This window comes from Typopeltis vanoorti, chromosome 18 (assembly GCF_054136105.1).
Source record: "Typopeltis vanoorti isolate ZY-2024b chromosome 18, IOZ_Tvanoo_1.0, whole genome shotgun sequence".
NCBI classification, from domain to species: domain Eukaryota; kingdom Metazoa; phylum Arthropoda; class Arachnida; order Uropygi; family Thelyphonidae; genus Typopeltis; species Typopeltis vanoorti.
The window spans coordinates 39,530,005-39,552,949 of NC_143566.1; the positions used below are offsets into that span (position 1 = coordinate 39,530,005).

The following is a 22,945-nucleotide window of genomic DNA, read 5'->3' on the forward strand; positions in this document are numbered from 1 at the left end:
ACCAAAGTCTTCATCTTTTTTTCCTTCCAGGGTGTGACCAATTCATAATTATCAATGGGCAATGTTCTCTACTTCTCTGAATGTATTCACGTTATTTCAAAAAATGTGCTTTATCCCTTCCAAAAGAGGTTGTTCAACTTCTATCTCTGTTTGAATATGTACATTGCTAGATGATCTATAAGGGTGTCTCTCAGACTTTTGAAGTAATCTATTTCCATAACTTTTATTTTTTCTTTCTGTTAGTGAGGATTCAACATCCAAAAGTCACTATTCTCTCTCTCTAACCACATAAAACAACTCCTTAGTTTTTCTTGAGATCTTTCATGACTCCATAAAACACCATTCATGGTTCTAATAGCCACTTGTGCCTGTCCTGATCAAAATGCTATATTCACTTCATACTGGCCAGACTTATCCATCATAAAGTCCAGAAAGTTGAAGGAATCCCCTGATTTTATGGTCGCAACCTCAAACTGAAAGTTTGTTGCACTATTACCAAAAATTATTAGTTACTTGGTTTTTAACAAAGTAACTAGTAACAAAGTAACTGCCTTTCAGGCACCAATACATATCCCACAGTTTTCTCATCTGGTATTCCACATCCTCCTTGTCCAATGTGAGGATCACAGGATCACCAGCAAAAAGAGAAAATGTACATGTTCTCCTATGGATACACACGTTCTCATGGCAATGCTGTTAAAACTCTCCAAAACCGCATTCTAGAAGATCATAAACAACATTGGTAGCATACAACCATTCTTCCTTGAATGTGCTCCAATAAAAGATTCAGTTTTGCTCTCCTGTAAATCCTTTTATCGGAATGCATTTGTGATACCAAACGTCATCTTTCCGCTTATTTCTCTAGGAAGACCTATCATGAAACACGTTTATCTCATTCTCTAGGCAGTTCATCCTGGAACAATTTGAAAGAAATTAGCACTCTTAAAGCTTCTAAAATACAGAATTAAATAAAATCAACCTCATTAGAAATAGAAAATGTGATTCTCTTAAATATATACAGGATAGAAAAACTTCTCATTTTGACTCTACCTATTTAAAAAAAAGTTATTATCAATAAGTCTTCCCATGAACTATCTTCGGCAGAAGAAAGCATACTAGCTAAAGGTCTCAACTTTGTCACTGCTCCTATATCCATTCCTAAAGAACATCTCTTAACAAAGATAGAATACCTAACAAAGAAGCTAACCTCCTCCGTATGGAAGCCATTTTCACCATAAATAAAGCTAGACCTCCACCAGACAACATTTCTTACTCTGAAAGAGCAGCTATTAAGCCCTTAAAAGATAATAACAACATCGTTATTCTTCCGGCTGACAAAGGGAATGCGACTGTCATCTTAGACAAGTCTGATTACCATAATAAAATCAAGGAACTTTTAAACAGTGATACTTACTCAGAAATTAATAGTGACCCTATGATTGAACTACACAATAGAACTAATAATTTATTAAAAACCACCTTGGAGTTACAAAGAAACATTCGTCTTTCTCTTAGGTCACTTCATCCCTTGATCCCTCGACTGTATGTTCTCCCCAAGATTCACAAAACAAACTGCCCACTCAGACCTATAGTCGAGGGCATACACTCTTCTACCTACAACCTCTCCAAATATCTCTTGAGTTTTCTAAGAAATCTTTCTGGAATTTCCTCTTAACATATTAAAAACTCTGCAGATTTTTTTCTAAAATCAAGGATATCAAACTTAAAAAAACAGATTTAATGGCCAGTTTCGATATTGTTTCTCTCTTTACAAATGTACCTGCTCAAGAAGTCCTCGATCTTCTCAAGAACAAATTATAAAAAAAAACTCTTTGCTCTACTCTCCCATTGCATAAAGTCTGGATACTTCAAATATAACAATAAGATCTACTTAAAACTCAGGTCTGGTCATGGGCAGCACGCTCTCTCAGATTCTCGCAGATATATTTCTCAACAATTTTGAAGAAAAAGCTATTAACTCCTTTCACCTTAAACCAAAATTCCGGTATCACTATACTGATGATATTTTCCTCATCTGGGAAGGTGGTGTCAACAACCTCAATTTATTTTTAGGCCACCTAAACAAGTGTCATGAAAAAATCTCTTTTACCTTCGAACTAGAATCTGATGACTGCCCCCCCTTTCTAGACCTGAAACTTACCAGATGTGCTGAGAGAATTAAAATCCCACTTTTTAGAAAGCCTACTCATACTGATAGATACCTTCATGCTTTATTCCATCACTATCCCCAGAATAAAAATTTTATATTATTTCCCCCTTAGCTCACTGAGCCAAATCTTTACTTACAGAAGAAACAGAAATTGAAAATGAACTCCTTTTTCTTAAAAAAACATTTATTAATAATGGTTTCCCTCCTAATAAAATTGAAAAATTTCTTTCCCCCCAGTCACTCAAATACTTCTGAAGATCCCTCTTCCCCCCAGAGCCTTCATCTCTTTGCCTTACATCAATTCTCTTTCACCAAAACTGGCAAAATTTCTCAAGAAGTTTAACTTCAGAGCTTGCTTCACTATGCTCCCAAAACTTCGTTCAATACTTAGTAAACCTAAAGAGAAACATCTTCCAACTCAGTTTCCTGGAGTGTACAAGATTTTATGTGATTGTGGAAAGCCATACTATGGCCAGACTGCTAAATCCATCCTTCTACGTTTGGAAGAACACCATAGAGATATCTCGTATAATATAACTAGAGACAACACTCTCTAGCCACATTCTCTTTTCAGTTAACTCAGACGAAGGCTGCCAACTCATTGCGAACTGGACTCAAACTTCTAACATCCATGTGTGCTATGATGAGCTCGAAAGACAGATTGTCGAATTAAGAGAAATTTCTCTAGATTCATCTCATATCAACGACAGCCTAAGTTTCAATCTTTCTCTCTCTGATGCACACGTTGCCTCTGTTCAGTATTGGCACACTCGCAACATAGCGTAGTATACATTTATTTGGAACTCAAGCTCGCTTTTTGTTTTCAAACACTTTACTGTCTTTTTTGTACTTGTTCTGTTATTACAATTTTAAGTCTCTGTAATTCTTTATATATTTCTTTGATTGTGATTCCTGAAGATGTTGATCTATTCAACGAAACTTGTTAACTAGTAGTATCTTTTTAAATATACCATGTCATCTTTTTATCTCTCGGCAACAGTCATGAAAGTTTTTTGAATAATATTCCAACTGAGTAAAAATGAATTCTGAAAATATATATAGGTAATCCTCGTATAACGAGGATGTTAGGTTCCACAGAAATGCCACGTTGTATAAATCACATTATGCAAGTCTCAGATCACATAGAAAAAGTAGGGTTATGTTCCGAAATCGTTTTTTTTTTTTTAATTATATAAACAACAATGACATATCCAACAACAAATATTTTATTTAATTCAGGTAATTCATGTAAGTTAAGAAAACATAAACTATGAAACAAATACATAGTATAAAAATTACAAATTGCACTTAAACTGCACATAATGCATAAATGTTTTAGGAAAAATAAAAGTGTATATTTTAATCTTTTATAGCACGAGGATATGAGGATTGGTTAATAAACACTGGTTTTGTCATGTAATCACCTGATGCATTACTACAAAAGAGTAGAGTAATTCTATCTCTGGAAACTTTGAATCCAGGAGCTGATATTTCATTTTTCGAAATATAGGTGCGTTTTTGCACTTTTTTCCAATATAACCCAGATCCATCCGTATTGAACACCTGGTCTGCACTATAAATGTTTATAAACTTTGAGAGTTTTTTTTTGTTTAATAAGATTTCCATCCATAGGAATTTTCTTTTGAGGTGCAATCTTCTATCGAAATCATTAGAGATTTCTCAATTTTTCCATTAGAATATCGCATACACGAGCAACGCACTATGCACTTATCATTGACCCAGCAATAAACACTTTCTTGGATTTTATGTTCATTTTGTTTGATTGTTCGATGATTCATTTAAATTCAAAGTTGATGCAAAACCTTCTGGTTTATCTCCATTTTTCAACCGATCCAAGATTTTGAATATTTTTCTTCGAGAAAAATTAATTTTGTTTTCAATATTGGTTTTTCCCTTTCGTTGTAGTTTGTGGCCATACTATAAAAATAATTTTTTTTATACAAAAAAAGCAAGCATTACATATTGTATGTAACTCACCAGAAAATAAAGTGCTCAGCTTGAGATGAACACACTTATGATTTTTAATGCACTTTCCTGGCAGAAACGAGGACAATTTTCAACAACCGTTTTATACGGTAAACAATTGAAGTAAATGCGTGCTAAAGGGTGTTTCCCCTAATAATTCGCTACTTATAATTACATGCGGGATACAGGCAGACACAAATTTAACAAAGATAAAATTTGATTTTTAAGTCACACGGTAAAAAACACATGAAAAGATAAAGGGTTACTACAATTTGTAGACCGTGTTTTTATCAGAACCGTGTTATAAGAGGGTTATCTGTGTGTGCGTATATATAAATAGACAACCTCTACTGCAGTCATGCAGTAGAGATTGAAGAAAGTGATATGTCTGGACTAATAGTGATGAAGAAAATGATATGCCTGGAACTGAGAGAGTGATGCATAATTTCTTAGTATATATCTTAAAAATATTACCAAATTACTAAATATACTTTGAACATTTAAAAAAATATCAAATGTGTTCTGTTTTATGTTTAAAATGTTGATTTCTTAATTTTGGGTTCAGAAAATTTAGGGTTCATCTTGTACATGGAGGCGTCTTAAACATGGAAAAAATACAGTACTTTGAATATTCTGCATATAAATATAATAAGTATTCAAGAGGGGTGCTTAAGGGTCAAACCTGTATAACTGAGAGGAGACCTCCACATAGTCTTTAAAGGAATGCGGAGAACCGACGAGGGCTTCTGACCTAATGTCCAATCCTCACCTTCTCGTGGTGCACCCTGTTGGGTATCTACTTTGACACTGAACTAACGAGGATGGGCTGGCAATTTGGGATTTAGCCGACCAAATTGTATTCTTATTGGTTAAACCAAAATAAAAAATGATGGTACAACATGACAAAATTTCATGCCGGCTGAGGCGTCGCCCGGTTAAACAAGGCCCCCGTTGTTTTCGCCAGGGAACCAGGGCGAACAGCGAAAAGTCAGCTACTGGAACAAATCTGAAAACAAACCCCAACTCAACATCACCAGAGTTAAAGATCGGTACTATCAACGTAAGAAGCCTGAATGGCAAAGAAATGGAGCAAGCTGAGGAATTAGATAAGTACCAGATCGACATAATAGGGGTGACTGAAACAAAAAAGACCAAAACTGGTGAGATCTTTCTGAGCAATAAATACAAAATGTTATATTCAGGCAATGACAATCAAGGAAAAGAAGGAGTAGCCATAGTATTCAACACAAAATACGAGGCTAATCTTCTTGAAAGGCAGGCAGTCTCAAGTAGAGTAATGTGGGCAAATATGAGAATGGGGAACGGGACAATGAGACTTATTTGTGCCTATGGTCCGACAGAAGGTTCTACTAAGGTAGAAGTGGAGGAATTTTTGAGGCTTTAGAAAAAGCAACTGACACAATGAAAAAGGAAAAGTTGGTCCTTGTTGGGGATCTAAATACTAGAGTAGGAAATGATTGTGAGACATACAAAAATATTTTGGAAAAATTTGGAGAAAAGAGCAAAGCTAATAATAATGGCAAATATCTGTTGGATTTCTGCTCAGGACATGGACTGGTTATTACTAACACCATGTTCCAACATAAAAATGTGCACAAATTCACATGGAAAGAAGAGGCTAGAAATAAGAAAAGTCTCATTGACTATGTTATTGTTGATAGTGATGTTTTCTCCCTGGTGCAGGACACCAGAGTGTACAGAGGATTTGAAATTGGAAGTGATCACTATTTAGTCTTGAGCAGGATAAAATTGAATTTCATATTGAAAAGAATAACATGTAAGAAAGTTTTAAAGCGAATAAAAGTTGAGCAGCTCTCAGATGTGAACTGTAGACTAAAATACAGAAATATTATTGAAAAGAAAATGAAAGAGTTTGAGAACAGGAATCAAACCTTGGAGATTCAGTGGCAAACTCTGAAGGAAACATTGATTGATTCTGCCAGAGAGGCATGTGGTGAGGTTGTGTGCAAGGATAAAAAAATCAGAACTCCCTGGTGGACACAGGAAGTTAAAGAGGCAGTGAAGGAAAAGAAGAAAGCATATCAAAAGTTCCTGGCAAATAAGTCAGCTTTTACTCTTACAGAATACAGAGACAAATGTAAGAAAGCTAAACAGTGTGTAAAACTAGCTAAACAAAAGTCATGGGAGGACTTTGGCAAGAATATAGAAAATAAATATCAAGAAGGTGGCAAAATATTCTGGAGGTTGTTGAAGAAGCTTAGGAATGGAGGAAAGAGTGCTGTAAAAGGAATTAGAGATGATAAAGGTGAAATGAAAACAGGAGAAAAAGATATCCTTGAAGTATGGAGTAATTACTTTGAAAAACTGCTAAATGAAACAAGCAGTGATTACAGCACAGTGATAAAAAACACTGACCAGGCATGCAGTCAGGAATACATATCCATACTTGAAGTAGAAAAAGCCATCAAAGGCTTGAAATGTGGAAAGGCAGCAGGAGTAGATGATATTCGACCAGAAATGCTGAAGTATGGTGGTATAAGAGTCTTACAGTGGCTGCACTGCATAGTTCAGAAAGCCTGGACAGAGGGACGAATTCCCGATGATTGGAGTAGAGCTCTCATAGTGCCCATATATAAAAAGGGAAATAAAACTGAATGTGAGAATTACAGAGGTATTTCCCTACTGAGTGTTCCTGGCAAGATCTATGCAAGTATACTTGAGAAACGGTTGAGAAGAATTGTGGAAGAAAAGCTTGGTGAAGAACAAGCTGGATTCAGGCCAAATAGAGGCTGTCAGGATCAGATCTTCACTTTACGACAAATAGTCGAGAAAGCATGGGAATATAACAAAGATCTGTATTTAAGTTTTGTCGATTTGGAAAAGGCATATGACAAGGTGCCAAGAGAGAAGCTATTCAATATGCTGCAGTTATATGGTGTCAATGGGGCATTATATCAAGCAATACTTAGTCTTTATTTGAGTTGTGAGTCAGCAGTTAGAATTGAAGGAAGTACAGGAAGATGGTTTAATGTTAAATCTGGTGTGAGACAAGGATGTACATTATCCCCTCTGTTATTCATTATCTATATGGATCACATTATGAAGGAATGTAGTATTAAACCTGATATCAAAATTGGAGATGTTAATGTCAGCTCTTTGCTTTATGCGGATGATGTTATACTTCTAAATAAATCCGCTACAAGTCTGCAAGATTCTCTGACTAAATTGAATAGCTGTTGTAATAGATATGGTATGAAGGTCAGCAATAAAAAGACAAAGACAATGAAAATAGGCAGAATCATTGAAAATGTCAACAGTGTTGTGAATGGAGAACCTGTGGAACAAGTAAAACATTTCAGCTACTTAGGCACAATTTTTACTGAAGATGGTAAACTAAATATAGAAATAGACAACAGAATCAGCAAAGCTGGTATCGTGGGAAGTCAATTGAATAAATTCATATGGAATAAGAAAGAAATTAGTCGGAACACTAAATTAGCTGTATACAAGACTGTGTTCAAACCAATTTTAACTTATGGATCTGAGAGCTGGGTCAGAAGTAAAACACTTGACCAAAGACTAGAGACCGCAGATATGAGAGTCCTGAGAAAGATTAGAGGCGTGAACAGATGGCATCAATGGCAATATCATATTAAAAATGAGGATATTAGGAAAGAACTTGACATTGTCAGCATCCAGGAATGCGTTAGCAGAGCTAATCTCAGATGGTATGGTCACTTAAATAGAATGGGGGAGGAAAGATTAGCAAAACAAGTGTTCTCTGCCAGGTTGGCAGGAAAACGACCCAGAGGAAGACCAAGATATAGGTGGATTGATACGGTACAAAGTGCCTTAGACGATAGAAATATAAGATCTGATAATGTTGGAGTCTTGACAAGTAACAGACTGATTTGGAGGAAAATTGTAGATAGGAAGTTGGTAATGATGTAGTTTTTTCATGTAGTACTGTCATATCCTGTACACCCCTTGAGGGTACATGGCAGGAATTTGATGATGATGATGATGAAGTATTCAAGAGAAATTAGAGCGCAGAATTACTTCTGAACAATTTAAACTATCGGCTAGATGTTCTGATATTAACAAAAATCTGGGTCAAAGACGAAGAAACTAATTTGTACCACTTAAGCAGATTTAAAATCTATTATCAATGTAGAAATTATAACAAATCTGGTGTAATTATCGTTATTTGAAATTCCATATCTGTTAATAACATTACTAACATAAAAATGTATACAGCTGAAAATGTTCTAAATATAATATGTCAATTTATTATTTTTTGACTGCAATAGTTTTTCTTAATGTATTTTTATTCATATATTTATTTATGCCTGCACTTATTACATAAATGCATTATTCATGAATAATGGCTGTATATAGGTCACATTGCTACACAGAGTCCAAATTTATACAAGAACGTGGTAGTCTAGATGAGATCAGAAGTGACAATGTTCTCATAATTGGGGATAGAATATTAACTTACTGAGGAATAGCGACTCCTCTCAAGATTATCTAGATTGCATGGACTTGAACAATATATTAATGTCCCCATGAGAGAATTCAATGGCGGTAGATCATGTGTTCAGGATTTAAGTAGAAACAAAATCCAAGTAGCAGTTCTGAGCCAACCTCTCGCGGATCGCTTTCCAATTGGTATCAAAGTGCATTTGCAAGTATAGCACAGAGATAGTAGAACTGTAAACATCCCCTACATCCCAACAATTGACTCCAGAGTATAGAAATATAACTTGAGCACTGTCTCTTGGGAAGAGAAAACAACAGAAACAAATATTGATACCTTGTATCATAAATTTAATACGATATTAAACAATAAAATAAAAGACTCAATTAAAGTTAAAATAATAGAAAAATTAAAGAAACAAAGCCCTGAATTACACAGGAAATCAGACACTACATATAACTTAGAGATAAAATGTATAAAACATTTAAAAAATATCTGCACAATCAACATTATGAACACAGTTTCAAGTACTATAGAAATCTAACACATTATAAATTAAAAGAAAGTAAAAACGAATTCCTAAAATGCCAAGGAAACTCCAGTAAACAATGGTAGTTCGTGAATAAATTAAGCAGCAAAGATATACACAAACAAACTCCTCCCCATGCTTAAAGATATCGATAGGAATCTGAAGAATTCAATAATCAATTTGCCATGGTCAGTGAAAGCATTCTGAAAAATGCTAGAACCACCCCTCAGAATGGCACTCCCAAGAAAATTGATAAATCTTTTCTCCACTTGTGAAAATTAAAAGTGTTATAGCTAGCCTAAAAACAACCAAAACTTCAGGATACTATGGGATTAACACTAGCACTGTGAAAGAATGCCAAATGTACATTATTAACTTATTAATGATGACAAGCACACTTCCATTTTCGGATTTTAAGAAAACCGTAGTTGTACTGATTTACAAAAAGGGAAACAAAAATAACTTGAAAAATTATAGACCAATCTCCGTTCTACCAGTCTTTCCGAAAATATTGGAGAAATTGGTAAAAATTAGACTCATGAAATTTTTGGGCAAAAATAACTTCTTTTCAAAGAATCAATATGGATTCCGGCAAAAGTTTAGCACAGAACATGCTTTACTGAACTTCCCATACAGTTTATACCTCCCTAGATGACATAATTTAACATTAATAGTATTTTTTGATATACACAAAGTTTTTGACACTGTCACACATGAAGTTTTAATAAAAAAAAAAATAGAAGTCATAGGAATACAAGGTACTGCCCTAAACTTCAAAACTTACTTAAATGCTAGATCACAAATTGTAAAAATACACAACAGCTATAGCAGCTCCAAAACAGTAGACTAGTGGTATACAACAAACATCTGTCTTAGGACCAATTTTATTTAGTATTTATATTAATGACTACTGCAATCTTAAGCTAAACAATAAAATAAATAATTTTGCAGACGGTACAGTACTAATTTTCTCTACGGACACAGCTGAACAAATGCAAACCATAGTGAAAGCTGATCTTTAAAAGTAACAAACTGGTTCCAGTCAAATAAAATCAGTCTGAATGTCTCAAAAACTAAATATGTAAATTTTAATTTGCAAAATATACTTACTTAAATGCTAGATCACAAATTGTAAAAATACACAACAGCTATAGCAGCTCCAAAACAATTAGACTGTGGTATACAACAAGCATCTGTCTTAGGACCAATTTTATTTAGTATTTATATCAATGACTTTTGCAATCTTAAGCTAAACAATAAAATAAATAATTTTGCAGACGGTACAGTACTAATTTTCTCTACGGACACAGCTGAACAAATGCAAACCATAGTGAAAGCTGATCTTTAAAAGTAACAAATTGGTTCCAGTCAAATAAAATCAGTCTGAATGTCTCGAAAACTAAATATGTAAATTTTAATTTGCAAAATATAACAAGCAAAATGAACTTCACATGATTGGAATTGTAAGCCAAATTCAAATTGCAACTGTGAGGAAATAGAAAAAAAAGTCAATGTAATAACTTATTGGGATTAAAAATTGATAGCAATTTAAGCTGGAAAAATACACTATAAATTAAAAGAAAGTAAAAATGAATACTACAGAAACGAATTCCTAAAATGCCAAGGAAACTCCAGAAAACAATGGAAGTTTGTGAATAAATTAAGCAGCAAAGATATACACAAACAAACCCCTCCCCATGCTTAAAGATATCGATAGGAATAGAGAAAACGGAGACAGGATTAGCTGAAGAATTCAATAATCAATTTGCCATGGTCAGTGAAAGCATTCTGAAAAATGCTAGAACCAATCAAATAAAATTAGATATAAAATAAAAATTGATATCAATTTAAGCTGGAAACCACATATCATCGATGTCTTAAATAAAGTAAGAATTATGTTAAACAGACTTTACTACATAAATAGATTCTTAAATTTAAATGTCAAAAATATTATATTCTGCCTGGATTCAAAGCACACTACAATATGGTATTTTAAGTTGGAAGAATCTATTGCGAGTCTAAAATATGATTCCAAAAGCAAATAAAGAATCACTATACAAACATTAGACTTATTTAGTGCCAAAAATATTCAACACACTACATTAACAATAAGAAATGAAACTATCCCAAACAAATATAAAACTCAAATGAAAGAATATTTATTTTCACTAAGAAATGAGAAGGTCCTGTTCAAAATAATTGTATAAATGATTGGTTTTAGCATACTGGTATTAAAAAGATCCAGTTTCAGGTGTAAAATGTAAAAAATTTAAATGCTATTTAACTACTTTGTTTTATTTTGTTCTTAATTAATGTTATGCAACTTTCTCTGTACATATTAGCATGTCTCCTGTGATTTTGTTATGTATATATATTATACATTATACATATATTATACATATATATTATAATAATATATAACATGTATATTACATAGATACATGTGTCTCTAATGATGATAAATTACAAAACATTTGGTAAATTTTTATGCATATCGTGACCTGGACCAGCTGTTGCTCTTAAGTTGCATACATGAATATAAAAAATTTTGTACTAGAATATGATGTTTACAATAAAATATCTATCTATCTATAGATGATGAATTAAGAGTGGAGATATTGTATTACCCCTGATTTTACATCGAACCATCTTCCTGGATTTTCTTCAATTCCAATTGTTGACTATTTATTACTTACTTTCCAGTTTTTCAGTTTATTCATGTTATTTTGTGATGAAGTGAAACAAAGCCTTTCACAAAATAGTCGAAATAAAAAAAAGTTTTTAATTGGCATCTTTGTTTGTAGTTAAATACCAGATAAAATATATCTAAGAAGGCTAGGTTTCTGTTCATGACTTGACCAATCATTAATAATACTGTGTTTCAACAAAACAAGAAAGAAGAAACATGAAGTGTCATTGACTATGTCATTATTGTGATATCGATATCTTCAATCTGAACCAGGCACAATAATATTTGGGGTGTGCAGCAGCTAGGTTCTCGTTCCTGCACCCTGTTAGTACCCATTAGGGGAAGCTAAAGCTGCTATCAATCAAACGCAAGTGATCGAACTAAAATGCTCCCAAATTTCTGCCCTAAAGGCCTGGGGCCAAGCCTAAAAATAATATCATTTAATATTGAAAGTTTCTCCAGCGTCACGCAAGATCTCATTGCAAATATTAGCAGAGATAATGACTGCGATGTGCTCTGCCTGCAAGAAACTCACAGAGGAGAAGGTGCTGCAAGAACTTACATCCATGGCATGAAACTCATCAAAGAAATACCCCATGATAAATATGGCAGTGCAGTATTTACAAATGAGAACTTGATCCCATCATCCATTGACTCAACGAACAACAGAAACATTGAGATTATTACAATCACATTTAAAAATATCTCAATCAATCTATAAACCACCGGAAGAAGCTTTCTCCTTCCTTGACATCCTCCTCAATAATAATGCATACATGACTAATGTTGTATTAGGTGACTTTAATAGCCATAGTGTTAACTGGGGTTACACAAAGTCCAACGAAGATGGAAAACTTGTTGAAAAATGGGCTGAAAACCTTTCTCTAAACCTGATACATAATCCAAAACTCCCTGCATCTTTCAACAGTGGCAGATGGAAGCAAGCTATAACCCTGATGTCATATTTGTTAGCTCAAAAATATCCAACATCTGCATTAAAAAGGTTTTAAATCCGATTCCACATACTCAACATAGACCTATAATGCTTCAATTCAACCCAGCAATTATGCCTAACACTGTCCCTTACGCAAGACGATTTAATTTCCAAAAAGCTAATTGGAAGGGTTTTATGGAAGATCTTGACCACTCCATAGAAGAAGTCCCTCCAAACCCTCAAGAGTATTCAAAATTCATAAAAATACTGAGGAAAATCTCTACCAAACACATCCCCCGAGGATGCCGCACAAACTACATTCAAGGCCTTTCCAGTGACATACAAGCCCAGTATGCTGATTACTTACAACTTTACAACACCAACCCCTTCTCAGAAGAGACTATCCAATCAGGAGAAAAATTATGCTCCAAGATGGCAAAGGAAAGGCGTTCCTCATGGAAAAAAGAAATAGAAGCCCTTGATATGACTCATAGTAGCAGAAAGGCATGGAACTTTATCAACAGAATTAGGAAGGATTTCACTAAGCCATATGGGCATCTGCAGGTAACAGCTAATCAACTTGCTCACCAGCTGCTGCTGAATGGCAAATTCACTAAAAAACACACAAAAAATAAGATACTTAGAACCCCAAGTGAGGAACAAAATATGATTAACTCAGATTTCACCACCACTGAACTCAATGCTGACATAAACCTATTAAAATCTAGAAAATCTGCAGGCCTTGATGATGTCTGTAATGAACAGATTAAACATTTTGGAACCAGGACTAAAGAGTGGTTATTAAACCTATACAACACTTGCCTCAGAACCCTAAGGATACCAACTATCTGGAGGCATACCAAAGTGGTGGCCTTTCTGAAACCAGGGAAAACCCCAACCGAAGCAAAAAATTACAGACCTATATCACTACTCAGCAACCTCTTTAAACTCTATGAACAATTAATTCTGAATAGGCTACAACCCCTAATCGAACCCCATCTTATTGCTGAGCAGGCTGGCTAGACCAGGCAAATCCTACACATCACAAATCCTCAAACCTCACTCAATATATAGAAAATGGTTATGAGCAAAAACTAGCCACAGGAGTAGTCTTTGTAGACCTAATTGCAGCATATGATACCATAAACCATCTCACACTCAGAAATAAAATATACAGAATAACTAGAGCCCATCGCCTTGTCCTCCTGATTCAATCACTCTTGGAAAACAGACGCTCTTACTTGGACCTTGGGGGTAGGAAGAGCCGCTGGCACAAAAAAAATGGTCTCCCCCAGGGAAGTGTGTTATCATCATTACTTTTCAACATCTATGCCAATGATCTCCCCATCTTTCCAGGAACTAGAAATTTTATCTATGTTGATGACCTTGCCATAGCTACTCAGTCAAAAAATTTCAAGTCCATTGAAACTACTCTATCACTTGCCTTAAATAGTCTAACCACATACAATACCAGCAATCAACTAAAACCAAACCCCTTGAAAACCCAGATTGGCCTTTTCCACCTTAATAAGGAAGCCAACAGGAAGCAACAGATTTCTTTAGAAGGCTCTAATATGGAACATTCCTGGAACCCAATCTACCTCGGTGTGACTCTCGATCGCACCCTCTCATATAAAACCCACATAGAAAAAACAAAGGCAAAAGTGAATGCAAGAAACAACATACTAAGAAAGCTTACTTCCTCCAAATGGGATGAAGACCATAGCACTCTGAGATCTTCTACCTTGGCCCTTTGCTATTCTTCTGCTGAATATGCCTGCCCAGTATGGTCCAGATCCTTCCATGCTGAAAAACTTGATCCAGCAATGAATGAAAGCTGCCGCTTAATTACAGGATGCCTGAAACCAACCACTAAAAGACCTATATACTTTGGCTGGTATTGCACCCCCTTCAATTTGAAGACATGCATTCTCAGCTGATGAAAGAAGCAGACAACTGAATGATAAACGCCACCCACTGTTCGGCTAGACTGCAGTGCCCCAAAGACTAAGATCCCAACATAGCTTCCTGACAACTATTGAACCACCTAAAAACCACCCAGAGACAAGACTTCAACAATGGCTTGAATCATATCCTGAAAATAATACTGGTATTCCAACAGCCGAACATTTTCCACGTGGTGCCCAATTGGACTGGAATACTTGGAAAAGCCTAAACAGACTCCGGACAACAGAATGTTGCAAACAAAACCTCATTAAATGGGGCTACCTCACTGGCCCAGAATCGTGAGTGTTGGACAATCCAGTCCATGGAACAGCTTCTTTCTTGTCCCTTTCTTCCATCGCCTTGTGCAAAAGAGGACCTTATATCCTGCACAAAAAAGAGCAGTTGATTGTGCAAGATACTGGAGAAACATCTGATCATGATTATTGTATATAAGTTATGTACGGTTTCCTTTTTTTCATATTTAATTATGATTTCCTGTATAATTCACCTACCAAATCTAAGCTGATCTCATCGTAATGTATCCTAATTTGTTGTAAATGATGTTGTACCACTTACTTACTACTGTACTACTCGTGTTTGGATACGAAATAAAAAAAACAATATTTTATGGGGATCACATCGATGAAGGGTTTATTTGTAAACCCATAGCACACCGGTAATGTGGGATCTAAGGGTTTCTTTCTCGGCCTCACTTTTTTTTTCTTTCATATTTATTGATTTTATTCTTTTTTTTTTAAACAAAATCCAGAATGCCTGCTCTTGAGGTCAAGCAGAAATTTTTCAAGCAAATTCAGGCTTCCAATAAGCAGAGTGATTTGCTATAAATCTGAAACAGCATGTCACCATCAAATGTTTTTTTTTAAAAATGTCTAGTACACATGTTCCATTAAAACTACATCATCAAATTCCTGCCATGCACCCTCAATGGGAGTACAGGATACGATAGTACTACATGAAATTTTTACATCATTACTAACTTCCTATCTACAATTTTCCTCCAAATCAGTCTGTTACCTGTCTAGACAACATTATCAGATCTTATATTTCTATCTTCTAAGGCACTTTTAACCACATCAATCCACCTATATCTTGGTCTTCCTCTGGGTCTTTTTTCCTGCCAACCTGACAGAGAACACTTGTTTTGGTAATCTTTCCTCACTCATTCTGTTTAAGTGACCACACCACCTGAGATTAGCTCTGCCAACACATTCCTAGATGCTGACAATGCCAAATTCTTTCCTAATATCCTCGTTTTTAATATGATATTGCCATTGATGCCATCTGTTCATGTCCCCAATCTTTCTCAGGACTATCATACCTGTAGTCTCCTAGTCTTTGGTCAAGTGTTTTACTTTTGACACAGCTCTCAGATCCATAAGTTAAAATTGGTTTGAACACTGTCTTGTATGCAGGTAATTTAGTGTCTTGACTAATTTCTCTCTCATTCCATATGAATTTATTCAATTGACTTCCTACCATACCAGTCTTGTTGATTCTGTTGTCTATTTCCATATTTAATTTACCATCTTCAATAAAAATCATGCCTAAGTAGCAGAAATGTTTCACTTGTTCTATCATCATCATCAAATTCCTGCCATGTACCCTCAAGGGGTGTACAGGATATGACAGTACTACATGAAAAATTACATCATTACTAACTTCCTATCTACAATTTTCCTCCAAATCAGTCTGTTACTTGTCAAAACTCCAACATTATCAGATCTTATATTTCTATCGTCTAAGGCACTTTGTACCGTATCAATCCACCTATATCTTGGTCTTCCTCTGGGTCGTTTTCCTGCCAACCTGGCAGAGAACACTTGTTTTGCTAATCTTTCCTCTCCCATTCTATTTAAGTGACCATACCATCTGAGATTAGCTCTGCTAACGCATTCCTGGATGCTGACAATGTCAAGTTCTTTCCTAATATCCTCATTTTTAATATGATATTGCCATTGATGCCATCTGTTCATGTCCCCAATCTTTCTCAGGACTATCATACCTGTAGTCTCTAGTCTTTGGTCAAGTGTTTTACTTTTGACACCGCTCTCAGATCCATAAGTTAAAATTGGTTTGAACACTGTCTTGTATGCAGGTAATTTAGTGTCTTGACTAATTTCTCTCTCATTCCATATGAATTTATTCAATTGACTTCCTACCATACCAGTCTTGTTGATTCTGTTGTCTATTTCCATATTTAATTTACCATCTTCAATAAAAATCATGCCTAAGTAGCAGAAATGTTTCACTTGTTCTATCATCATCATCAAATTCCTGCCATGTACCCTCAAGGGGTGTACAGGATATGACAGTACTACATGAAAAATTACATCATTACTAACTTCCTATCTACAATTTTCCTCCAAATCAGTCTGTTACTTGTCAAAACTCCAACATTATCAGATCTTATATTTCTATCGTCTAAGGCACTTTGTACTGTATCAATCCACCTATATCTTGGTCTTCCTCTGGGTCGTTTTCCTGCCAACCTGGCAGAGAACACTTGTTTTGCTAATCTTTCCTCTCCCATTCTATTTAAGTGACCATACCATCTGAGATTAGCTCTGCTAACGCATTCCTGGATGCTGACAATGTCAAGTTCTTTCCTAATATCCTCATTTTTAATATGATATTGCCATTGATGCCATCTGTTCACGCCTCTAATCTTTCTCAGGACTCTCATATCTGCGGTCTCTAGTCTTTGGTCAAGTGTTTTACTTCTGACCCAGCTCTCAGATCCATAAGTTAAAATTGGTTTGAACACTGTCTTGTATACAGCTAATTTAGTGTTCCGACTAATTTCTTTCTTATTCCATATGAATTTATTCAATTGACTTCCCGCCATACCAGCTTTGATGATTCTGTTGTCTATTTCTATATTTAATTTACCATCTTCATTAAAAATCGTGCCTAAGTAGCTGAAATGTTTTACTTGTTCCACAGGTTCTCCATTCACAACACAGTTGACATTTTCAATGATTCTGCCTATTTTCATTGTCTTTGTCTTTTTATTGCTGACCTTCATACCATATCTATTACAACAGCTATTCAATTTAGTCAGAGAATCTTGCAGACTTGTAGCGGATTTATTTAGAAGTATAACATCATCTGCATAAAGCAAAGAGCTGACATTAACATCTCCAATTTTGATATCAAAATTGGAGATGTTAATTTGATATCACTTGTTCTATTGGTTCTCCATTCACAATGCAGTTGATATTTTCAATGCTTCTACCTATTTTCATTGTCTTGTTATTGCTGACCTTCATAGCATATCTATTACAACAGTTATTCAATTCAGTCACGGAATATTGTAGACTTGCCAGATTTATTTAGAAGTGTAATATCGTCCGCATTAAGCAAAGAGCTGACTTAAACATCTCCAATTTTGATATCAGGTTTAATACCACTTTCCTTCATAATGTGATCCATATAGATAATGAATAACAGAGGGGATAATGTACACCCTTGTCTGACACCCGATTTAACATTAAATCATCTTCCTGTACGTCCTTCTATTCTAACTGAACGACTTACAACTCGAATAAAGATTAAGCATTGCTTGATATAATGCCCCATTGACACCATATAACTGTTGCGTATTGAATAGCATCTCTCTTGGCACATTGTCATGTGCATTTTCTAGATCTACAAAACTTAAATACAGATCTTTGTTATATTCCCATGCTTTCTCGACTATTTGTCGTAAAGTGAAGATCTGATCCTGACAGCCTCTATTTGGCCTGAAACCAGCTTGTTCTTCACCAAGCTTTTCTTCCACAATTCTTCTCAACCGTTTCTCAAGTATACTGGCATAGATCTTGCCAGGAACACTCAGTAGGGAAATACCTCTGTAATTCTCACATTCAGTTTTATTTCCCTTTTTATATATGGGTACTATGAGAGCTCTACTCCAATCATCTGGAATTCATCCCTCTGTCCAGGCCTTCTGAACTATGCAGTGCAGCCACTAAGACTTTTATACCTCCAAACTTGAGCATTTCTGGTCGAATATCATCTATTCCAGCTGACTTTCCACATTTGAGGTTTTTGATGGCCTTTTCTACTTCAAACATAGATATGTATTCTTGATTGCATGCCTGGTCAATGTTGTTTTACTACTGTGCTGTCACTGCTTGTTTCGTTTAGCAATTTTTCGAAAAATTACTGCATATATCAAGGATATCTTTCTCCAGTTTTCATTGACACAACTCTCAGATTCATAAGTTAAAATTGGTTTGAACACTGTCTTGTATACAGGTAATTTAGTGTCTTGACTAATTTCTCTCTCATTCCATATGAATTTATTCAATTGACTTCCTATCATACCAGTCTTGTTGATTCTGTTGTCTATTTCCATATTTAGTTTACCATCTTCAATAAAAATCGTGTCTAAGTAGCAGAAATGTTTCACTTGTTCTGTTGGTTCTCCATTCACAATGCAGTTGACATTTTCAATGCTTATACCTATTTTCATTGTCTTGTTATTGCTGACCTTCATAGCATATCTATTACAACAGTTATTCAATTCAGTCACGGAATATTGCAGACTTGTACCAGATTTGTTTAGAAGTGTAACATTATCCACATAAAGCAAAGAGCTGACTTAAACAACTCCAATTTTGATATCAAGTTTAATACTACTTTCCTTCGTAATGTGATCCATGAATCTGGAATAGCATCATCTTCAGTGGTGCAAAGAGCATGTAAAGTGGGATTTCGAAGCTTGGAAAACTTTGTTATACAGCGACAAATCACACTACACCTTCTACCAAGCAGATGCCCAGTGAAGGCCTCTTACTAGAGTGCATAATCCCAACTATGAAACTTGGAGGCAGTGGTGTGGTGGTATGGTCCTGTTTTTTTTTTCTTAATTTGACCTCAAACCTGAGTTTGTTGTGCCACAAACACTTCGAGAGGTATCTGAACATTTTGGACAATGCAATGCTTACTACTTTGTGGCATTTCTACAGAACTGATCATTGTCTCTTTCAGCAAGACAATGTACGATGGCAATAAAACTACTACTGTAACTGGGTGGTTTGTGGACATGAATGTCACCACACTTGACTGGCCTCCACAGAGTCTTGATCACAACCCTATTTAACATTTGTGGGATGAACTGGATAATCAGATCCAGTTCATCCCACTACTATCTATAGTTGGGAATAGAAATGGAATGACATAAAATTTTCCAGAAGGATAGGAAGGCAAAAAGAGGGGGGGGGGGGGGAGGTTGTTAATGAATGCAAAAGAATTGTGTCCACAAAGTATGGAATTTGATATCACATGTGCAGATTTTGAATCTATGTGGTGTGAAGTTCGACTTAACAGGTATATATGGTATATATGATAGGATAGGTCAGGGAATGCAGAAAAATGATTATGATACGTTTAGGCAGATTGGTTGGGTATGTAAACAGAAGGTGATCCTGATGGGAGACTAATTACATGAATATTGAATGGAAGGAGAAGATAGTGTATAGGAACAAGGAGAGCGAGTTTGTTGAATTTCTGTGGAATAAATATCTTAAGCAGCATGTCATCGAGGCAAGGCAACTCAAGGCTTTGGTGTTTAGGATTTGGTGATAACTTCACAAGATGTAGTTGTTAATGAGGTATTGACACTGCCGACAGTTGTCGAGAGTAATCATGAGGTACTTGTTTGGGAAGTAGGGAAACAAGAAAAAGTTATTAGAAAAAAAAAAAAAAAGGGATATATGAGGAATTATAAAGTTGGTGATTATGGGAAGCTCTGTAGTCAACTAGCATCAACATGTTGTGTAGATAAGCTGGGCAGAAAGGGTGTTGACAGTACATAGAAATTAATAAGGCTGTATCTGACAAGCAATGTACAGGTTAAGCAAGTAAATAGTGTAGGAGTGAAATGGATGAACAGTGAAATCAAGCAAGCTGTGTTTACAAAAGAAAATGCTATGGATGAAGTACATGACAGTTGGCAGCAATCAGATCCATGAAAAGTATAAAGTGAAAGCTAGGAAATTGCAACACTAGCATGATAAAGAAAGGAAAGTCACAATATGAGAGGACATTGGCTGGTCATGCCAAGATTAATTCAAAGGAATTCTTCTGTTATATGGCAAGCAATATGTCATTATGAAAGAAAGTGGCATTAGGCCTGATATCAGAATTTGAGATATTCAAATCAGATGTTTATGCAGATGATGTCATACTGTTAAACTTAGTACAAGTCTGCAGGATTCCCCAAATAAACTGAAAAATTGCTGCAATATTTTGTTATGAAAATCATCAATAAAAAGAGACAAGTGCAATGAAAACATCAACTGCAACCTGAATGAAGAACTTATAGAACAAATAAAACATTTCAGTTAATTTTAGTGAATATGACAATTTAAATATAGGCATAGTCAAGAGAATCAATAAAGTTCATATGGCAGGAAATCAACTGAATAAATATATTTTTAGGTGGCTTCCATCCACGGAAAGTTTATGTAAACATTAGCACCTTTGCAACATGAATGAGCTAAGGATTTTTTTTTTCATTACTTTTATTTATTTATTTTAACATAATCTTGAAATCCTGAGCTAGAGGCCAAACTTGGAACTTTTAAAAGTCACCAAGGACCCCCCCCCCTCCCATTAGCTGGACAGTGGCCTCACACAGGGCACTAAAATTCATCTACCACATGAAGTTAATCACACACATCAATGATGTGTGTGTGTGACTGTCTTCAGATGGGAGAGTTAGTTCCAAACTATCTGTTGGTTAGTTTCAAAGCACTAAATTAATTGTATGTAAGACAATGTTGAAATTGTTACCAGGAAGGCATGAAAAAGATCCAAAGTATGACCACGATCTAGTTTGGATTGATAGAGTAAGAAGTGCCTCAGAAGACTGAAATAAGATCCAGCAATACTGGTGACAATCCTGACATGTAACAGATTAATGTGGAGGAAAACTGTTGATAGGAAGTGTGTAATGGTGCAAAACTTTCCATATTATACTACCATAATATTCCGAATACCCTCCTGAGAATGAAGAAATTTGAGGATTATCAACTTTGGTGCATAACAGAAACATTTATAGAAAGCAGTATTTGGAAAGAATTTTTAATGGATAAATTATAATCTTTATACAAATTGTTTTCATACTACTTACCACTGTTCTTGAAATATCTTCAACATCCTTAAGCGTAAGCCGTCTTCTAAAATTACCTAAGATCAAGCACTCCTCCCAACGACCCCACCTAAATTAAAAATAATTTAGAAAAATTGTATACAGCAATTTTGTTGTATTATAAATTTATTTATTTCATGTATATTGCCTGCCAATCAAGTTTAGTTGCAGTAAAGGAAGACATTACTTTCAGCTACAAGTCATAGGAACTATATTTTGGTATCTCTTTCTGATGAGAACTATTAACCATAACCACTATAAAAATCAAATATAAGAAGTCTGGTGCTTTCAAGAGCACTGATACCATGGTAACTTCCTCTGAAAAGTATGAAACTTGATAAGCTATAACCATTACTGAAAATTTCATTTTCAAAGCATATAAAAATAATATATGTTTATCAGCCTTTCTTCCATATACTATTCAATAATAACTTTTCTGTATAAAGTATATAATTTTCAGACCTTCTTTATATTTTATTCCCACAGATGAAAGACTAACAAATTGCTGCTTTGTGCAGGCAAAAGAAATCACTTTGTCAGAAGCATAAAATATTTCCAGATACTATCACCTAAATTGGTTCAAGGATTGCTTAATTCCAGAGATCAGAGGCACTTACTATCTTCCTTTTTTGGAAATCCTTCAAGGAATGATATAAAATTAATTAAGACATTAATGGAGTGAGTTAAATCGAACATACAGTTGAGTATATGGAATTTTCCCCTTGACAGGCAATTGAGCCTAAGGTCAATCAACTTCCTTTCTTTGAAACCCAATTAATTCTCTCATAGGGGTGTTAATTCCATCTACTTACATATCTTATGACTGTCCACTGCATATATATTCTTCTGGTGGGATTGCTAGTTTTGTGAAATGAAAATCCTAAGTTTAAAGGAAGAAAAAACCATCCCACCTGAGATTAGCTAACCTACCCTGAAAGGTCCTGATAAATGATATATTTGGTTTTATCCTTTATCCAAGTGTAAGCAAACAAAGTTTGCGCCTGAAATACTTTCAGGACTGGGGCAACTCGTGGTAAAGGTGGTATAA

The 22,945-nt window shown here is 35.1% G+C and overlaps 1 protein-coding gene across 1 annotated transcript in view; it reads right to left on the reverse strand.

The window, feature by feature from the left end:
• Positions 1-22,945, reverse strand: part of kis (chromodomain helicase DNA binding protein kismet) — a 945,984-nt gene that overhangs the window by 497,730 nt on the left and 425,309 nt on the right. Inside the window, exon 26 of the mRNA XM_090408660.1 lies at positions 21,880-21,967. Coding sequence (XP_090264786.1) covers positions 21,880-21,967 — 88 coding nt within the window. The remainder of the gene's footprint in view (positions 1-21,879; positions 21,968-22,945) is intronic.